This window comes from Babesia bigemina, assembly GCF_000981445.1.
Source record: "Babesia bigemina genome assembly Bbig001, chromosome : III".
NCBI classification, from domain to species: Eukaryota; Apicomplexa; class Aconoidasida; order Piroplasmida; family Babesiidae; genus Babesia; species Babesia bigemina.
In genome coordinates this window covers 1509786-1526315 of record NC_027218.1, presented here as the reverse complement: position 1 = coordinate 1526315, position 16530 = coordinate 1509786, and the positions used below count along the sequence as shown (strand labels likewise).

The 16530-nt window shown below is 54.7% G+C and overlaps 8 protein-coding genes across 8 annotated transcripts; 4 read left to right on the top strand and 4 right to left on the bottom strand.

Moving 5' to 3' along the window:
* Positions 1–83: 83 nt before the first annotated feature.
* On the bottom strand, positions 84–1874 carry BBBOND_0306090 (Cleavage and polyadenylation specificity factor subunit 5; the record flags this gene model as incomplete). Its single annotated transcript, XM_012913437.1, has 8 exons — positions 84–236; positions 272–403; positions 449–492; positions 685–738; positions 773–863; positions 898–955; positions 1194–1330; positions 1368–1874. The coding sequence occupies 8 exons, from the start codon at positions 1872–1874 to the stop codon at positions 84–86; spliced, it is 1176 nt and encodes a 391-aa protein (XP_012768891.1).
* Positions 1875–2172: 298 nt separating this feature from the next.
* On the bottom strand, positions 2173–5367 carry BBBOND_0306080 (hypothetical protein, conserved; the record flags this gene model as incomplete). Its single annotated transcript, XM_012913436.1, has 1 exon — positions 2173–5367. The coding sequence occupies one exon, from the start codon at positions 5365–5367 to the stop codon at positions 2173–2175; it is 3195 nt and encodes a 1064-aa protein (XP_012768890.1).
* Positions 5368–5747: 380 nt separating this feature from the next.
* BBBOND_0306070 (hypothetical protein, conserved) lies at positions 5748–6347 on the bottom strand (the record flags this gene model as incomplete). The annotated part of the gene is made up of 1 exon (XM_012913435.1): positions 5748–6347. One exon carries the CDS (start codon positions 6345–6347, stop codon positions 5748–5750), a length of 600 nt encoding a protein of 199 aa, XP_012768889.1.
* A 91-nt stretch (positions 6348–6438) lies between these two features.
* Positions 6439–6899, top strand: BBBOND_0306060 (hypothetical protein; the record flags this gene model as incomplete). Its single annotated transcript, XM_012913434.1, has 2 exons — positions 6439–6596; positions 6764–6899. The coding sequence occupies 2 exons, from the start codon at positions 6439–6441 to the stop codon at positions 6897–6899; spliced, it is 294 nt and encodes a 97-aa protein (XP_012768888.1).
* Positions 6900–7358: 459 nt separating this feature from the next.
* On the bottom strand, positions 7359–8702 carry BBBOND_0306050 (hypothetical protein, conserved; the record flags this gene model as incomplete). The annotated part of the gene is made up of 1 exon (XM_012913433.1): positions 7359–8702. The coding sequence occupies one exon, from the start codon at positions 8700–8702 to the stop codon at positions 7359–7361; it is 1344 nt and encodes a 447-aa protein (XP_012768887.1).
* A 1166-nt stretch (positions 8703–9868) lies between these two features.
* BBBOND_0306040 (Phosphatidylcholine:ceramide cholinephosphotransferase 1) lies at positions 9869–11206 on the top strand (the record flags this gene model as incomplete). Its single annotated transcript, XM_012913432.1, has 1 exon — positions 9869–11206. The coding sequence occupies one exon, from the start codon at positions 9869–9871 to the stop codon at positions 11204–11206; it is 1338 nt and encodes a 445-aa protein (XP_012768886.1).
* Positions 11207–11224: 18 nt separating this feature from the next.
* BBBOND_0306030 (Replication factor C large subunit) lies at positions 11225–13846 on the top strand (the record flags this gene model as incomplete). The annotated part of the gene is made up of 6 exons (XM_012913431.1): positions 11225–11243; positions 11282–11702; positions 11739–12073; positions 12112–13113; positions 13154–13371; positions 13412–13846. 6 exons carry the CDS (start codon positions 11225–11227, stop codon positions 13844–13846), a joined length of 2430 nt encoding a protein of 809 aa, XP_012768885.1.
* Positions 13847–14660: 814 nt separating this feature from the next.
* BBBOND_0306020 (hypothetical protein, conserved) lies at positions 14661–15533 on the top strand (the record flags this gene model as incomplete). The annotated part of the gene is made up of 1 exon (XM_012913430.1): positions 14661–15533. The coding sequence occupies one exon, from the start codon at positions 14661–14663 to the stop codon at positions 15531–15533; it is 873 nt and encodes a 290-aa protein (XP_012768884.1).
* Positions 15534–16530: the final 997 nt, after the last annotated feature.

Sequence of the window (16530 nt, the reverse complement as noted above, 5' to 3'; positions counted from 1 at the left end):
ATGACGGTCGTTGTCCGCGTTAAAGCGGCACCAACGAGCTCGAGATGACGTATAAAATATTAAGCTGCATTCAGTGACTGAGCTCATTGCGATGCGGCCGGGCGCAACGCCTTGCCGAGGTAGCTGCGGCCGCCCAGCTGCAGCTCCATGGTTAAGTCTGGCACGTTGATCTGCTGGTTCTCGTTATTAGGGTGTATCCGGCAGCGCACTCGGTAGCTGCTCTTGCAGTCGGCGAGCTGAACTCCGTCACACCTCGTTCATGTGCACCAACCTTAAAGTCGTCCGAAACAGATGGCTTCATGAAGTCGTCAGACGGGCATTTCAGCTCGCCGCAGCTGGTGAAGCAGCTGAACCCTACGGGGTACGTGGCGAACGCAGCGTCCATGCACTGGATCTCGGAGCTCTGTACGAATACCGGTGTGAAAATGCTGACGTTGACGGGACCTACCTCGTACGGTAAACACTTGTAGCGCTTCTTCCCGTCCAGGCAATCTGTGGCAGTGATTGATCCGCAGGAACGTTGTTCGGGCGATTCACGCATTTAACGCGATGTAATGAGACAAACATGTACCATCACTGTCGATTGTCATGTTCGAGTGACCATCAAGTGGCCCTTACGGCCTCCATGTAACCGCAATACGCATGCCAACCATTATAGTTGTCCATATATGAAAGCAAACCCACCATCCGTTAGGGAGAAGTCGCTCTTAGCGTCCACCGCCAGCCGGGTCTTCCACGCTGCGGAACGTGAAGCCGATGAGGGACAACCTACTCTCAGCTTGAGGGCTACACACCAGAGTAGTGTCATCCGGTCCGTTTCCACATGAAGATAGGCAAATGGTGTTCATGGTTACAGACTCCGGCTGAGCGCAATGAGCGAGAAGACAGACGACACACCTTGAGCGTTGTACACACCGGGATGCGGGTGTAGACTTTCTGCAGCCCTAGCAGCCGCCTACAGCCACGTGTAAGCAGCCATTTAGTACCTTACTGGTCCCTTGTAGTCGTTGTGTGCCGAGCCGCGGCGCCCGGCGTTAGGCAGATGCCCAGAAACACCGTCAGCAGCAACAACGGACACATCACCGCGCCGATGTCAGCGAGGAACAGGTTAACCATTAGCAATACTTGGTCTTATGTTACAAGCGGAACTCTGCACTTTACGTGCCCGCCATTAGACATGATGCATGAAAGACATGTTGAAGCGCGCGAGAAGGTGAGGCAGCGCCGATATGGCCACACCCTGCTCCGGAAGGTAGAAGTCGTGAAGCGGCACCGGGATTATCTGGAGTCCGCTCGGAGCCACGATCGAACAGTGGTCACGCAGCGTCACCTGTAACATTCTGAATCGGCATTTTGTCACACACTACCTGGTAAATCAGAATCCTCTCCCGAGGGCGGTTGACATGAATTGGCAGATACGGCAAGACCTCCGAATCATAGTCCTGCCGCCAGAACTCGCCGAGAAACTCGCCGACGTTGACGTTTTCGGCGTTGGCGCGGAGGTCGAGCTGGAGCGCTCCCTTACGAGCGACTGAAATGAACCGCGCTACCTTCCGCCGCAGTGCCTCCTTCGGGTTCTCGAATACTCTGCACTTGCCACCCAGCAGCCCGCAAGAACCCTCCGAATCCGTCAGGAGCATGATGTGCGGGAACCCATTGCGATGGCACAGAATCACGCCGCAGACCGTGATGCGCAACCCTTTCTGGTTGTAGGCTCGGATGCGCTTCCGCACGATCTCATCCGAGCTCTTGAACAGCAGGCCGCGTCCGATGGGTGCGGAATCCTCGCGGAACCTGTAGGAGTCTGCGGGGTACACGAGCCAATCTGGTCGCTCATTGCCTTGGGAGGCTATTTCGACGGTATTGTCCGTCATATTAACCTATAAACCGGATTATTGCGATAGCTCACGCCTAGAGAGCGCGGGTGTAGAGATATTGCGAGCAGTACGACTGCTAAGGGGTCGCGTTCAATGTCGTTGCGATACGCTGCTGTGGCGCCCGGAGCACGTTTTTCAGCACATACGAGAGCCTATTGTTGCTTTGAAAATGTGTATGTAGGGATAACTTGACCGGTGCGTGTGGAAGGCTCACCAGGCGCCCCTATAGAAGGCTGCTCAGCGCTACAGTGGCCACACACAAAACCAGCAAAACAAAACTAGCATTATGAGAGTCTCACAGCTCGGTCACTTTGACGAACTGCAGGCGTGTGTGATGTCCTGCGCAGCTGTAGTTGCTGCTGGTGGAGGTGACCTTCAGCAAGTTGTTGCGCACCTCCACCTCCTTTACAACCGTGTACAGCGAACCCGCTGCCACCTCGACGCACCCCAAGAGCACTTCTCCGTTCAACTCCACCGACAGCCACTGCGACGAGGGTGCTGCGGCGTCGGGTGAGAATAGCGCGTATGCGTCCAACTCGGCGCTTGGCTCCGGGACGGTGGAGTCGCCCACCACCAGCTCTACCTTGTAGCGGCCGTTGCGGGGCAGGTCGATCGACCAAAAGTTGGGCTGGCACCCGCGTGTTTGTATGCAGCGCTGCGATTCACCCGGCAGCGGGAACGCAACGCCCAGCGACGTGCCTTCCGACACATTCGGCCTCAGCCATCCGTACGACACCTCTCCCATCCTGGGGTTGCCGCCAACCTGATGCACGTAGGAGGCGTCAATAGGTCCCTTGAGCGAGCCGTTGTCGATCAGGAAGCTCTGCTGCGGCAGCCGGTTCGGCGCCGACTTGAACAGGATGGCGACGTTGAACGGTACGTCGCGCATGCCCCGGTTCAACCGCGATAGCACGAATCCTAGAGCGTTTTCTGAACCGGGGGCGCGCACTATCGTTAATGCCGCGTGGCATGCCGAGGAGTCCCCGCCGTGATTGCAGAGGTCGATCTGGAGAGCGCCACATGGCGGTGTCTTTATGTCGAGCACCTCGGTCGCCTTAAGGGCGGTGGTCAAGTCGAAGCACTTCCTACTGCACACTAGCTCATACGAATGCCCCTCAGACAGCGGCTGTACCTCCACGTTGCTTTCGAGCGTGTCAGTGCAGTTCATGAAAATGCGGCGCAGCCCCGGCGACTCCTCGACGAGCCTCTGGCCGAGGAAGTTGACGGCCAGTGACGTCGCCTGCGAGCTTGTGTAGAGGTCGTCGACCCGCAGCAGCACCGAGCTCACTGCCCTGGGCTCGCTGAGGTGGTAGAGGCTCGAGCGGGGGTCGTTGGAATGCAAAATCTCGAAAAACTCCGAACGGTCGCCAAACTCCAGCGACAGTCGGCGAATCCACCGAGAGGGGTCGTCGCTCTGTTTCAGCTGAAACGCTGACAGAAGTACGGGGCGCCGGAAGAGCACCTTGAGCCATGACCCGGCACCTTCAGTTGGGCGCCAGATGGCGTGCTTCTTGTCCAGTAGCTTACCGGAGAGCCCCGCGCTACAATCAAACCCATCGCCGACGCTGGACGATTGCAAGCAGTTCAAAAAGAACTCGGAGTCGGGCAGCGACAGAACCGTGACCGGGCCCTCTCCCTGAGATGGCTCTTCAGCACTTGCGGACAGGAACATGAAAAACGGCGTCTCGCGTACCTCGACGTGGAACGTGTACGTATGCTTGCGCTGCAGTATCGCACGCTTCACCCTAAGCGGCTTTGCGCTGCCGTCTCTATCCACCAGTTGTACGAATGAGCCCCTGCTGTCCCCGAACTGCAGCGCATCCTCCGTCACCGCGCTCAGGGGGACCACATCGTGGGCGTACGCCAGGAACAAGGCGCACGTGACATTCACCTGCATCATGAAACGCCCGAAGCGGGGTGACCGAACTGTACGCACCAGATAGGAGTCCACCAGGTCGTTCGACAAGTCGCTGAGGAAGGCAGCCTCATCGTCCAGAAATGCCAGAGCACCGTTGGCAGCGTTTTCCACAACGAAGTGCCCGTGCGGCAAATAGCTTATGGCCAGACGTTGCGGCACAATTTTCGTGTAGAGGTAGTCTTTGATCACCTCCTTCGGAAGCCGTAGCGACGACCACTCCAGCTTCACCACCGCCTCGCCCGCACGGTAATGGTACTGCTGCGAGTTGCTGAACTCGACCTGTACGCGGTAGAACTGGCCGCCAACCAGCTGCTGTGACTGCGATGTTAGCGTGGCACCCTGCATCATGGTGTCGATTGAGTAGCGGTATCCCGAGTCGGCGTCGCCCTGGCGGACCAGGCCGTTGTTGATGATCTCCACCCCGTCCAGCTCCATGCGCACGTACGACTGGGTTTCTATCGAGAACACAAAGTTGCCGGAATGCGGCGCCCGCACGTACCCTCGCCAGACGACGGAAAACCGGTGTGGGTTCAGGCCAACGACTGGCATGAAGTCGGAGAAGACGAAGTTCAATTCCCTGTCGACGCGGGTGCTGTAAGCGGGAAATTCCAACAGGTGACCGGGGAAGTATGTGCCAACCAGGCCGTCGCTGACCTGGCTCGATGCGTCGTGAGGCAGCTGCTGCTGTATCTTGTGGTAGCGGCACTGTTCACGCTTGAGTTCCTCCTTGATCGCAACCACGTCGTTCGACAGCGACCGCATCGACTTTAACGTATCCTCTGCGCCATTCAGCACTTCCTCCAACCTCGTTAGTGATCGTTCGAACCCCTTGTGACCCACGCCACAGAATGACATTATACGGCGCTCCATGGTCAGCAGGAGGGCGCGATGCTTCGTAAGCGCATGCTTCATTTCGCCAGCCTGCTCAGCCTTCTCCCGGATACGCCCGATTACAGCCGAGCGGATCCGCTCGTAATTCGGGGGCGGGACACAGAAGCCCCAGTCGCGCTCAAGCTTGCCGGTCAGCTGCGATTCGTGGTAACACCACTCGCGGTCCTGGGTGCCATCGGGCGCCACTTCGCGCGTGCAGTCCGTGTAGATTTGGTTCTTCTCCAGGAACGCGGCTGCGCAGAGGTTGCCTTCGACCGTGCGCCGTGGTCGCGCCCGGTACTGCGTCAGGTAGTACATGATGTCGCTGTCGTCCTCCTGGTTGCCGTCTGCGGAAACAGAGTCCGAGCCCGGCAACTGCACCACCCGCTCGTTGCTGCCCGTGCCATCATCCTTGTATGACCCATACTGATCGCTTGAATCATTGGGAGTTCCTTCGTCGGTGGTTGCCTCTCTCGATGGCTTCGGCACACCCGAAGGTCTTCCGTCAGGAGACGAAGTTGGTGGAATCGCCTGTCTAACGCCATTAGAGTCCGTATCTCCCGATGGCTGGCCTGATTCGCTTGTTTTAGGCTCCTTGTCGCCACTGGCGGGGTCCTCGTAGAAGGTGAAGGCCGACTCCGCGAGATGTGTAGGCCGCAGCGCGACACACCAGAGAAAAAGCGGTAACAGCCCGCATCTCATTGTTTTAAGGCGTTGTTGTTGACCTTCTCGCGGCACAGGTCATCGTAGCGATTAGGATTCCCGGCGCGTCGGCAAAACGACATCAACGTCGCGGGTGGGGATCCGATGTGTAGGCCGCGCTTACACACATCCCGCATAAAGGGATGGCGGCCACCCAGTTCCAATAACAAGTGCCACTTTTGTATTTGTGCGGTGTAAGTCGCATCACACGCTGCGTGGTGTGTCTTGGGATAGTGCTCAGCCGGACCCACCTCGCAGGGGCCGCAAACGCCATTGCCACAAGAGCGGCAGGAAGCTCAACATATCAGCCAGGTTGCGCAACCAAAGCCTCATAGATGTCGTGTATGCATACTGTACTACATTATGAAACAGGTCGGGGCTTAGCCGGTGCAGCACTGCGTAGCGTCACAAAGGTCATCTTCCTCGTTGATGAAGGCGTTGCTCCATTCGTTGATTGGGTCGCCCTGGCGACGGCGTCGGAACACTGTGCGTGACGGATAGAGCGGAATGCGCTGGAATGCGGCGTTTGATGCGAAGAATTCAGTTGTGAGCTGCGGCGCGTCGTTGACTAACTGTATTGTTTTTAGTTCTGATTCGCCATAACGTACCTGCGGCACCTGTTCGGTTCCCAGCACCTCCATGTAACGGTTGTATTCCTCCCCGGTGTAGGGGTAGTCCCTGTACATCTGCTCTGGAGCCGGATACGTGTACCCGCTGTTATCGGCGACGGGGTACTGGAAGTCCTTGTAAAGCGCCGGGTCGCACTCCAAAGTGCTCTGCAGGGCGCCTCCCTTGTTAAAGTTGTAATAGTCCATAGAGTAGCCTTCGGAAAAGCGGTAATCGGCAGGTATCACGTAGCCGTCTTGCTGTTTGGGGATCGTGGTCACGCAGTTTGCTCCGTAAGCGTTGTACCCTGATGTGTAGCCCTGGTTGGGAGCCATAAGGCAGGTGGTGTAACCCGTCCGGCTTCTGCCGTCCATCGTTGTATGCAGTACTCGGTGGTCGTAAAGCACGATTGCCACTGTAATTGACCCAGGGATTGTATCTCTAGGTTGTTGTCGGCAATGTGAAATGCATGGCTACTTTTTCACGTTAGAATGGCGTGGCGACGAGTCTCTTTGGCGCGGAGGGCCACCGGTGCACATTACCATAGCGACAGCGCGCGTCCAGTCCGTCCTCCTCTCCGACGGAATTGCACGATTATTGCGTATGCTGTTTTACCAACAAACGTGTGTACTGTTTCCCGTTAGTTTCCTGCAGAGGATGTCTCCAGTACCACAGTTCAGCTTCACCGCCGACACGCCTGCGACGTTGCTCCAGTTGAAACGGCTGTAGTCGGAAACACATCAGTACGCTTCACTGTGAGCATGGCGTAGCAATTACATGTATTTTTTAGCCCTGATGTTGCGATCAATGCGAAACTTGCTATAAAGGAGTGCCTATGGTCTGTCAATCGGCATTCTAATCAGTTCAATACATTAGTGACGCTCCCAGCCGAAAACCACATACAACCCGAACAATGTCCACTTTAAGGAACTACTTGCAGATGGGCGTATCCGTAGATGTGGTAGAGAAGAACTGACGAACCCCGTCCACAGCATGAAGGTATTACGTTGTAATGAATCACCTTCTGCAATATCCGCCCTATGTGCGTGCTCCCAGCTAACAAACGCTTTAAGTAACGATACTATGCGATGCAAGAGCTCTGGTGTGAAATCCAGCCATCAGGGCAACAGCTTTTCCGCGGCCACCCAGGCGCGGCTGCAGCTGGAGTTAGAGCTCCAACTGCAACATACCCCAACTCCATTCAACGGTATCCACCCGTACTAAGAAAGTATAACTTCTGGCTAATATGCTGGAAATGGGCCGGATTCCATAAAACGTTCGTGCCGTGTGCCGCCAATAAGCCTCACAATATACCGTAACCCGGCAGGAGACACTGACGTGCTCAACAAGCTCCGTATAAATGAGACACTATCTCAGATAAGCCTTTAATCTACTAGCCGGTCTCTGAGATTGAGCAAGCAGAAAGTGAGTGCCATCTGGACCGTTATGTTGGCCCACGGGAACTTTGATAACGTGCTCGCAGTGGAGGCCTCAACGCAAAACCCGTCCACTGAAGACATGCACCGCTCTACCAAAGACATCTGGTGGCAAATTGACGAACCAAACGTAAGGAATACGGGCACTATATTATCCAGATCGGTGCGACTGTCGTCCGCAATGACGTCGAACGGGCGTGGCTTCCCAGCGCTATGCTTTTGCATGTCCTCCAACAAAAGCGCCAACAGCCTCCAAAAGAAACCGCGGTACAGCGACAACGCGCCTTCGTGTGCTATTGAGTCCTTAACAAGCGAGATCGAATTCATTGGGGCGGCCACGTCGTATATCATCGCACGCGAAGAAACGGTCAGCATGGGGTACGTGAGCAACTCTACAAGAGCATGCTGAGAGAATTCGTACGCATCGAACTCTATGTTGCGACTCAGAAAACCGGTAATGGGGTTCATATTCCAAGTGGACGGCTGCGAGTTGTCGGACTCGTAGCCGCTTTCCACCGACGAACTTCGCCAAACTCCAGCATACCGATCGCGCAGATGCGACAGCGAGCCGTGGCCGAACGTGAAGACGCTTTTGTAGGCTCCTAGAGCTCCAGCTTCCAACTGCGGGGCGATGTAACGTGGAACGATGAAGGTCGCCAGATCGCACAGCAATTTGTGGCACGCGTAAGCCGGGAAACCATGGAAGAAACCCCAAATACCATGGCGGCGCCAGACCGACTTCACCAATTCAGCTGTTAAAGTGAAGCCCGTCGGCGAAGTGAACGCAAACCAGCTGCTTATGTAGAACAGATTCCGGTAAACGCCGTTTGACGAAGCGCTGTGGTCGACCACCGACTTCTTGTGCTGCATTACAGCTACGTACCGCGACAGCCGCAGGACCGGGTACCCAAGCACGTCACGGACGCCTAGCGTTATAATTATCTTACTGGGAGGCTGGCGCCGCCTGCTCCCGTCGAAGAAGGCAGGCGGTTGGCCGGGCATTGCGATGTCATGATCCACCACCGAGCTGTCTGAGTCCTCGCTCTTGGCATACTTACGGGAAGAAATCGACTCTGAACGAAGATCTGAGACAGACCCATCGGGAGGTAGCGACGAGTAGCTTTCGGATAGCGTAGGCCGCGCCGTGGTTAATGTGTACTCATCGCTACCAGCGCGCACCGTGACGGCGGAGGAGAATTCGCCGGAGTCCAGGCGATCTGAGATGTCCGTTCGGGATGACCTAAACTCATCCGAGTCTACGCGCTCTACGCGCCACTCAAATTGCGATCCCATCGCCTCGCCGGGAAAATATCGTAATGTCTAGCCGACTCGCGGTAAGCGCCCAGTGGGGAAACCGCAAACCTGCTCCAAGCCGACCTTCCAATAACTATTCACGTATTATGTCGCAAATTATCACATCAGCGTGATAAAGGAGTGGTTGCGGGTGCCGCCTTCTACGAATATGGGTGGCCAGTGTAGCGCCGCAGCGCTTTTTAAAACAACGCCGACCCGGCGCCCAAAGACCTAATGCCGCCCAATAACAGCAACTAGCGCTACAGAAGGCTTGTTGCCGCAAAGAAGCCGTATGATCTGTTGCAAAATATTCATGCGCTGATGTGCACATTCGTACCGTGGCTACGATTCTGCCAGGAATTTTCGATTTGCCAGCGTATGCTGCCGAAGTGAACTTCTATCGCTTAGTGCCAGCTAGTGTAGGCACACGGCAGCATCTGGCCTTATGTGCCTGTAGCGCAACGTGGAGGGCAGCAGACCGCTTGGAAGGGTCTCCGGGGCGTGAGCCCTATATAGGGAATTTTCGCGGGCGAAGTTTGATATACAGTACAGGCAGCGCTTTGGCAGCTTACACATTTGCTAACTGGACGCAAATTTACCAGCAATTTTTGTCATGGCCGGTCTACGCGGTACACAGCCTGCATCAAGTGATGCTGTGGACCTGTGCCTCTGCAATTAGGAATTGCCCGAAACGTAACGTCTCGATCGACTGTATACCCATGAATTGCAGCTAATGCCGATGTGCGTTAGCGCAGCGATTAAGGTATATACGTAGGATCCAACTAGACAGACGTCGCAACTGGTCCAAGTTAACTGCGTTGAGGTGTTTAAACTGACTCGCAGTGCCGTAGCTACATCGTAATTTCTAATTCAGATCTAACAAGCCGACTGCAGTCATGCACCTCCAGCAATTGGTGTGAGTTGTTGGAGTGGCTGGTCGCACCCTCTCGTGAAATGCCATTTGAGCCTAACAGTCCGGCGTTACCATCAAACTAAACGCGGTGTTTTGACTCATATGTATACGCTGAGTGCAAGGCAGAAGTAAATCTGGTGATGTGTAAAGGGGGATTCTGAAAAGACACTGCTTCATGCCTGGCTGCCCTTGACGGTGCAACACAGCCGATTACGATCATCTACAGGCGGAATCCAGCACCAGTCTAGCCACGATGTATGTAAGTGGGGATAGTGGATCCGTGGTGGGCTCGCCGTTGTCGCGATGCACGAGTCAAAAGGAGGATGACAGCGTTGCATGGGCGTCACCCTTACCCTTGGCGCCGGAGTCCTCCGGGAGCGAGTCCGTAAACAGCAGCCGGAGTAATTACAGAAATGACAAGTGCCTTGACTTAGAGAGCGTCGACGAAGCGTACGTCGAGAGCGTTATCAAGGAATGCCAGTCCGTTGTAAGAGGGATGATGTGGCGGCTTTTTTACGCGGTGTGCATTTTCTTCGTGGTGCTGATCTTCCAGGCGATATGCGTCTGGAACAGCGACCGAGTGTACACTAAATACACGACAAGCATTGATCCTCCTCCATTATATGAATGGCAGAAGCGCAGCTTCAACATGTCGCCTCTGTACGACCACCTGCAGGTCGCATTCATGTCGTGGTACGGCAACACCCAGGTATCCATTCGATGCGCTGACGTGCTCATAGCCGTTCTGTGCATTCTTGTGTGTGGCAAGGTCCTTTTCAGCGCCCCGCTGATGTTCGGATGTCAGATGGTGATTCGGTACGTGTTGCTGATGTCGCAGGTGTACCTGCTGAGGGGCGTATTCATCGCTGCCACGGTGGTGCCCACTCCAGCGCAAGAATGCAAGGTGTTCGACCAAAATGCCAACTTCCTGGCGCAGATAGCGCACGTCGTCCAGGGATACTTCTCGATAACCGACACCTGCACCGATCTCATCATATCGGGGCACACGGCCGGGAGCACCCTCTTCATGGAGATGTTCGTGATGCACAACAACATGTGGCACCTCAATACAGCGGTAGTGATCATAGTCATGCTCATCTACGTGATGCTCATCGTTGCAAGAGCGCACTACACCATCGACGTCATGTTCGGGGTTCTCTTGGCGTTACACCTGTACGTACATCACTTGCGGATCGTCTCCAGGGTAGGGCGCAGCACTTGCAAGGGCATCAAGCTGGGCAATTCGTTTTTCTCCGCCATCTGCAGGGCGTTCTCGAGGTTTGAGATGGTCGAGGAGCGCATCCAACTATACGTCCGACTGCGGCACCTCAAGGAGACCACGGATGACCAGGTGTGGCATGCGAACAAACTTGCCTTCTACTACAACATCTTCGGCATCGAGGACAATGTAGAGCCGACGTGCATATATAAAGGCTTTGACGGGTGGTCGAAGGCAAACTTCAGGCTGATAGGCCGCGCATTTGCGCGCAGCAAGGAGCCGACTCCGGCTCCTGTGCCGAAGCCCGCAGAGGGTCCCGACACACGGCGAGCACCCCCTGATGACACACCTACCACCAACAACACATATTAAATCGTACCAAATAGCGCAATGGACCAGTTCTTGCACGGTAATCGGCAGTAACGCCAGATGTGTGACGTTGCGCAGGTGACGGCTTGGTCGACGACATCCTCGACGAAATTCAGGCCAATACTTCCACCGATGGGTCGCGCGAATTCGTTCAGCAGCCAGCCCCGATCGAGCTGTACCCGCTAGACAGCCGCGTCAGCAACGGCTTCTCCAGCCTGCGCGTCGTCGACCTGGCGCGGAACATAGGCGCCGGCGGCGCGTCTACCTACGCCGTGGAGGACATGCTATACGCCAAATCATGCGCGCTGGACAAGCAGAAGGTGTTCAAGTCGGCGGCGCTACTTGGACGCGGCGACGAGTTCGCTCTTAAGACTTCGGGATACCGGCTGGGTAACCCTCCTGTCTACTTGAGATTCTACAAGGAGCAGCATTCCGATGCTGCCGGGGCGCATGAGAGGGATGAGAACCTGCTGGGGCAGTCCATCGACGAGATGTTTAAGTAAGCGCAGATGCTCGGACGGTAACTACGCTGCAGCAACATCCTGGAGAGGCCCGACCACTCCCCCGCGCGACAGGGCTACGGGACCCGCGTTTTGGCGCGAAAGGTGAAACGCGGCGCGAGGGCTTCGAACTCCAACGAAAGCTGGCTCCTCAAGTACCAGCCTCGGTACTACTCGGACCTGCTTACCGAGGAGTCGGTCAACATCGAGGTTAGAGATTGGCACTTCCACGTGCATAAACCGCAGGTGATCAATTGGCTGCGCCAATGGAAGTGCAGCAGGTTATACTCTGCTGAAAGATCGCAAAACAAACAACCGTATCAGCCAACACGAGGCGTCAAGCGACCGTATAGAGGGGGTGGCACCGCAGGTTTGTAGATAACTTGTCTTCGCGCATGTTGCAATCAGAGGCGGGCATGGAAAACGAGGATCACCGCAAAATACTGCTGTTGGGAGGCCCAGCGGGCGTCGGTAAATCCACAGTCGTGAACGTGCTGGCGCATCACTGCGGTTTCGACGTCGTGGAAATCAATGCCAGCGAAGATCGCAGCAAAGCCAAAATATTGCCCGTAATCAAGGGCGTTGTCACTGCCAACGCCATCGCAAAGGACAAACCTAACCTGTGCCTGCTAGAGGAGGTGGACGGACTCCACGCTGCGGAGGGGCAGCTCATCGGGGCTTTGAAGGACCTCAACCAGAAGAACATGATCAAGCGCCCAATCGTGTGCATTTGTAACGACTTGTACAACAAGAATCTCAGAGAGCTCAGGCAGATCTCGAAGGTCATCGTCGTTGACTCGTGCGACGGCGAGGCGCTTCGGGATCGCCTGCTCAATATCGCCAAACTTGAGGGTTACCGCGTCGACGATCAGATGGTCGACGACCTGATAAAGCTTCACCAGAACGACATCCGAAGCTGCATCACTGCGTTAGAATTCATGATCAAGTGGGTTCCTACCATGAGCGCTGTTAACCCTGCTAACAGGAATCCCGAACTCGCGCACAACCTGGACGCCTTTGCCAAGGACAGGAGCCAGGATCTCATTGCGTTCTTGCGCGAGCTGTTTGACCCCAAAACAACGCCGCAATCGCTGCGGGACAAGGCCGATGCCTTGTCCGCAGCAATCGGTGAGCAGACGCTGTGTAACCTCGTCGTAGAGAACGTCACAAAGGTCGGAGCAAGGTCGCACTTCAACGCCGCCGCCCTGTTTGATATCATGGCACAGGGAGACGTGCTGCACAACGCGTGGTGGATGCAAGTCTCGCTCACCTTCGTCAAACTGATGCAACTCAAGTCTGCTTTCAAGTTCATCCTGCCCGGGTCGCTCTACAGCACCACGTACGGGCAGAAGGTGGCCAAGAGCGAAACGGTGCTCAAGGCGATCCGTGGAGGTTCATTGTTAGCATCAAGTGAGTCTAACACCATATTGACGTACAAAACTTATTACAGCCGCGTTCTCAAGCAGCTTCGCTGTTCAGGTTGTCCCCGCACTGTGCACCATCCTAACGTCGTCCCCCGATAAATCGGTCGCTTGGCCGAACGTTGCGCGGAGCATCAGCGAGATTGATGTGCTGTGGGAGGCGTTCGCGCCACTGAAGGCCGGCGTTGTCAGCAGGCTCGCCAAGTTGGCCGTGCTGCTGCAGGTCTACGGGATCACGGTGCTGGAGGTACGGAACGCATCCACCGCACGCTCTACATGTATTGCAGATACAGGGCGCTTTGGCGTTGGATCCTCCTATTTTGGAGCTTTCATGCGCTCAGGACGCCAGGCTTGGCCAGGAGTTCTGCAAGACACTGCAACAAATGCTCAAACCCGGGGGGATTGTATCGCATAGGGCGAACCGGCCAACTACACTGCATGCCTACCTCCAGGAAATAGGGCACTTGGGCTACGCAGCATTCGCGCGCAAGTTCAGTGAGCAGGTGGAGGTTGGTGAGGAAAAGAAGGCGAAACTGTTGTGCCGAAAAAACGGCGCCCCCCTGCCTCCCATCACGTTCGAACAGCTGCTGCAGCGTGAATACGAACGATACCATCAGCTGGTGGCAGAAAATGACTTCGATAGCGACATGAGAACATATGGGATCTACAAGCACTATGGCGAAAAGTGCAGCGCAGTAAAGTATATCGTCAACGATATCTAATTTTAACGTTTCGACGTGTAGAAATACTCTACTATGGTTACCAAAATGGTTTAAGTCGCGTAAGGTGTCTGGAAAGCGATGATGCGCCAAGCCATTTGCATCGCCAATCTGCCGTGGGCCACAGGGCTTGTTAGCCATCATTGCAACCACAGACAACTTCGGCGATACTGCATTGTGCTGTGGATGTTGTTTTGCCTCATCCAACCTTCGTTAAGTACGACATATAGCGGCAAGTAGTGACACATCCGCGTTGGTGGCTACTGATGTCCATCACGGCACATAATCAGTGTGTTAAGCCGCTGTACGTGTGCTGTCATGGCAGCACACCGCTTCGTTATTATACCCCTTAATGTTTTCTGTTGGCCATCAGTGCTCAGACGGCAAAATATGTGTGGAATCCGCTGCTGCTGAGCCTAAGACAACGTCGCTCAAAACGGTTACGCGACAGCGATAAAATGGGATCTACGTTCCCTGACAAATCAGACTTACGTTAATAACACCAAATCGGCGGCAACTAAAATGTTCAATGTACCCGAAGGTATTAGTTTCAACGGACACCTTGACCGCGCCTCCCCATCGAGAGCTGAACAAACACGTGACAAAACGTGCCGCGGCATGCCAGGAGCCACAATATACCGCATCTAAAATTCTGTCCTCACGACCGAATAACGTTGGTACGCTAACAGTGAGGATTCCGCCGACCATTCGCGGCCAACTGGCAACTCATGGCGGTCGGCCGCATATAGACAGGCTGTCGACATCACCGGCCATACCATCGCAGCGTACCCGCGTAGTCGCTGAAATAAGCGACAATATGGAGCTCCGAATGTCGCCTCGCGAATTTTGCCGGGCGCGCAGCTATCCCAGCGAAAATGAGCTTTCGTCTGGTCAGCATGGCTGGAGCACCTCGGAATGCTCGTCTTCCACATGTGACACCAGCGGATCGCGGAGCCATTCCAACAATTTCAGGTACTGTGGCGCCAGGAGTTCACCATTCTCTTCGCTCAAGCGGTCGACGCGGCCGAAAGCACAGCAGCAAACCGAAACCAAGGTCACCGTTATTTGTGCGAATTGTGACGCGCTGCGGATGCAACTCACCGAAGCAACAACCCAGTGTTACGACCAGTGGATAAGCCGCATCAAAGTACTGGAGGACATGCTCCAGGAAAAGCAGAAGATAAACGACGAGCTTCAAGCAGCGTGCTTAGAGCAGCGGCAATTATTCGAAGAGGGACAACGTCGCATCGCGCTGCTCCAGAGAGAAGCCGAGGCCGATACCCAAGTCGCCTTAAACCTGAAGAACCAAAACTATCAGCTGAGTGACGCCATAAGGCAAAAGGACGACCTCATAGAGGAGCTCTGTGCCGAGATAAAACAACTGCAAGAAAAGAACAGGCACAACGCGAAACTTCAAGAACTCGATAGGCACACCATCGATAAGCTGCGTCGAATGGTGGCTGCGAAAGGCGTGCAGCATAAAGGCAGTTCTTCAAGCGCCAAGCTAAATCGAAAGGTGCACCGAAGAGAGACAATCGCACAAAGGACACGGCATCAACTGAAAAGAAGGCGTCGAATGAAAGGGCTCAGTGGAACTGTGGGCCCTTTGATATTGCTGCCAGCCGATAACGCAACCTCATGGGAAACAGATGTGGCAGGCGCCTTTGTCACCAGTGGGATGCAAACTTAATGCATCCCCCGGGTACGCCCTATGAAGTGCTGTTTTCAGCAGTGCCAGTGTTGGGCTATTTTCAAACGCAGAACAGGACGGTGTCAAAGACAACAGAATGCAAGAGCGCTACTCGGTGGAATCGACTGCTACAAGATGCGGGCTGTTGCAACCCCGGAACTACTCCCGATATCGTAATAGACATGTGAACTGGCTGTCGTGCTCTTGTGTTCTTTAAACTTTGATAATCGTTACTAACACAGTTTACCATGCAGTCCCAATCTCATGGATGACGACCAGTAGTGGCGAACTAGCCGCCTTCACCGTCGCATTAAACTTTTACTGATAGAATTGGTTTGCGGTGAGTAGCTGAGCGCGCTCGCTATAGGCACATTCATGGGTCGATTCTCGATGGTCCCTCTCCACGCCCCTCATGGTAGGTATGGGGCTGCCTGACTCGTCTACAGCCATAGTGCGCGGTGGTTAATGTCCTCTATATTAGTAACGTCACTAGTCACGTGGAACGTTGTCAGCCGGCTGATCGCTCGCCATGTGAGATACTTCACCGAGTCGCCAACGTATGCATCTTCTGTGTTTGCGTCGCCACGTCCACCAATTTGGCTTGGCGACACTTGTTTGCACAATAATTGTGGTATTGTTACCCCTATTGTATCAGATTGGTTGCGCTTCCTGGAAGTGGGCAGAAGCTTATGTTCAGTTAAAGAGCGGCCCTTCTGAGTCTGATTGTAGTGTCATTATAGCAAGGGTGGTTTCACCAGTGTATTGACACATGGAGTCTGTGATCCAACCAATAAGCGTCGATGAATATTCCAGTTGCAGCCGTGGGTGAAAATTCCTTTGCAACCTGGACGCCAGCTACGGCGATGAAATTTTAAGTTGCCCTCACTTCCCGACAAAACCACAGAGTATTAATTCTGCTTTAATTTCATTTATCCATAGCGTGCATCTTTTGGTATCATGTGTTTCTATGTAGGTTAATCTTTATTGATTGTATGAC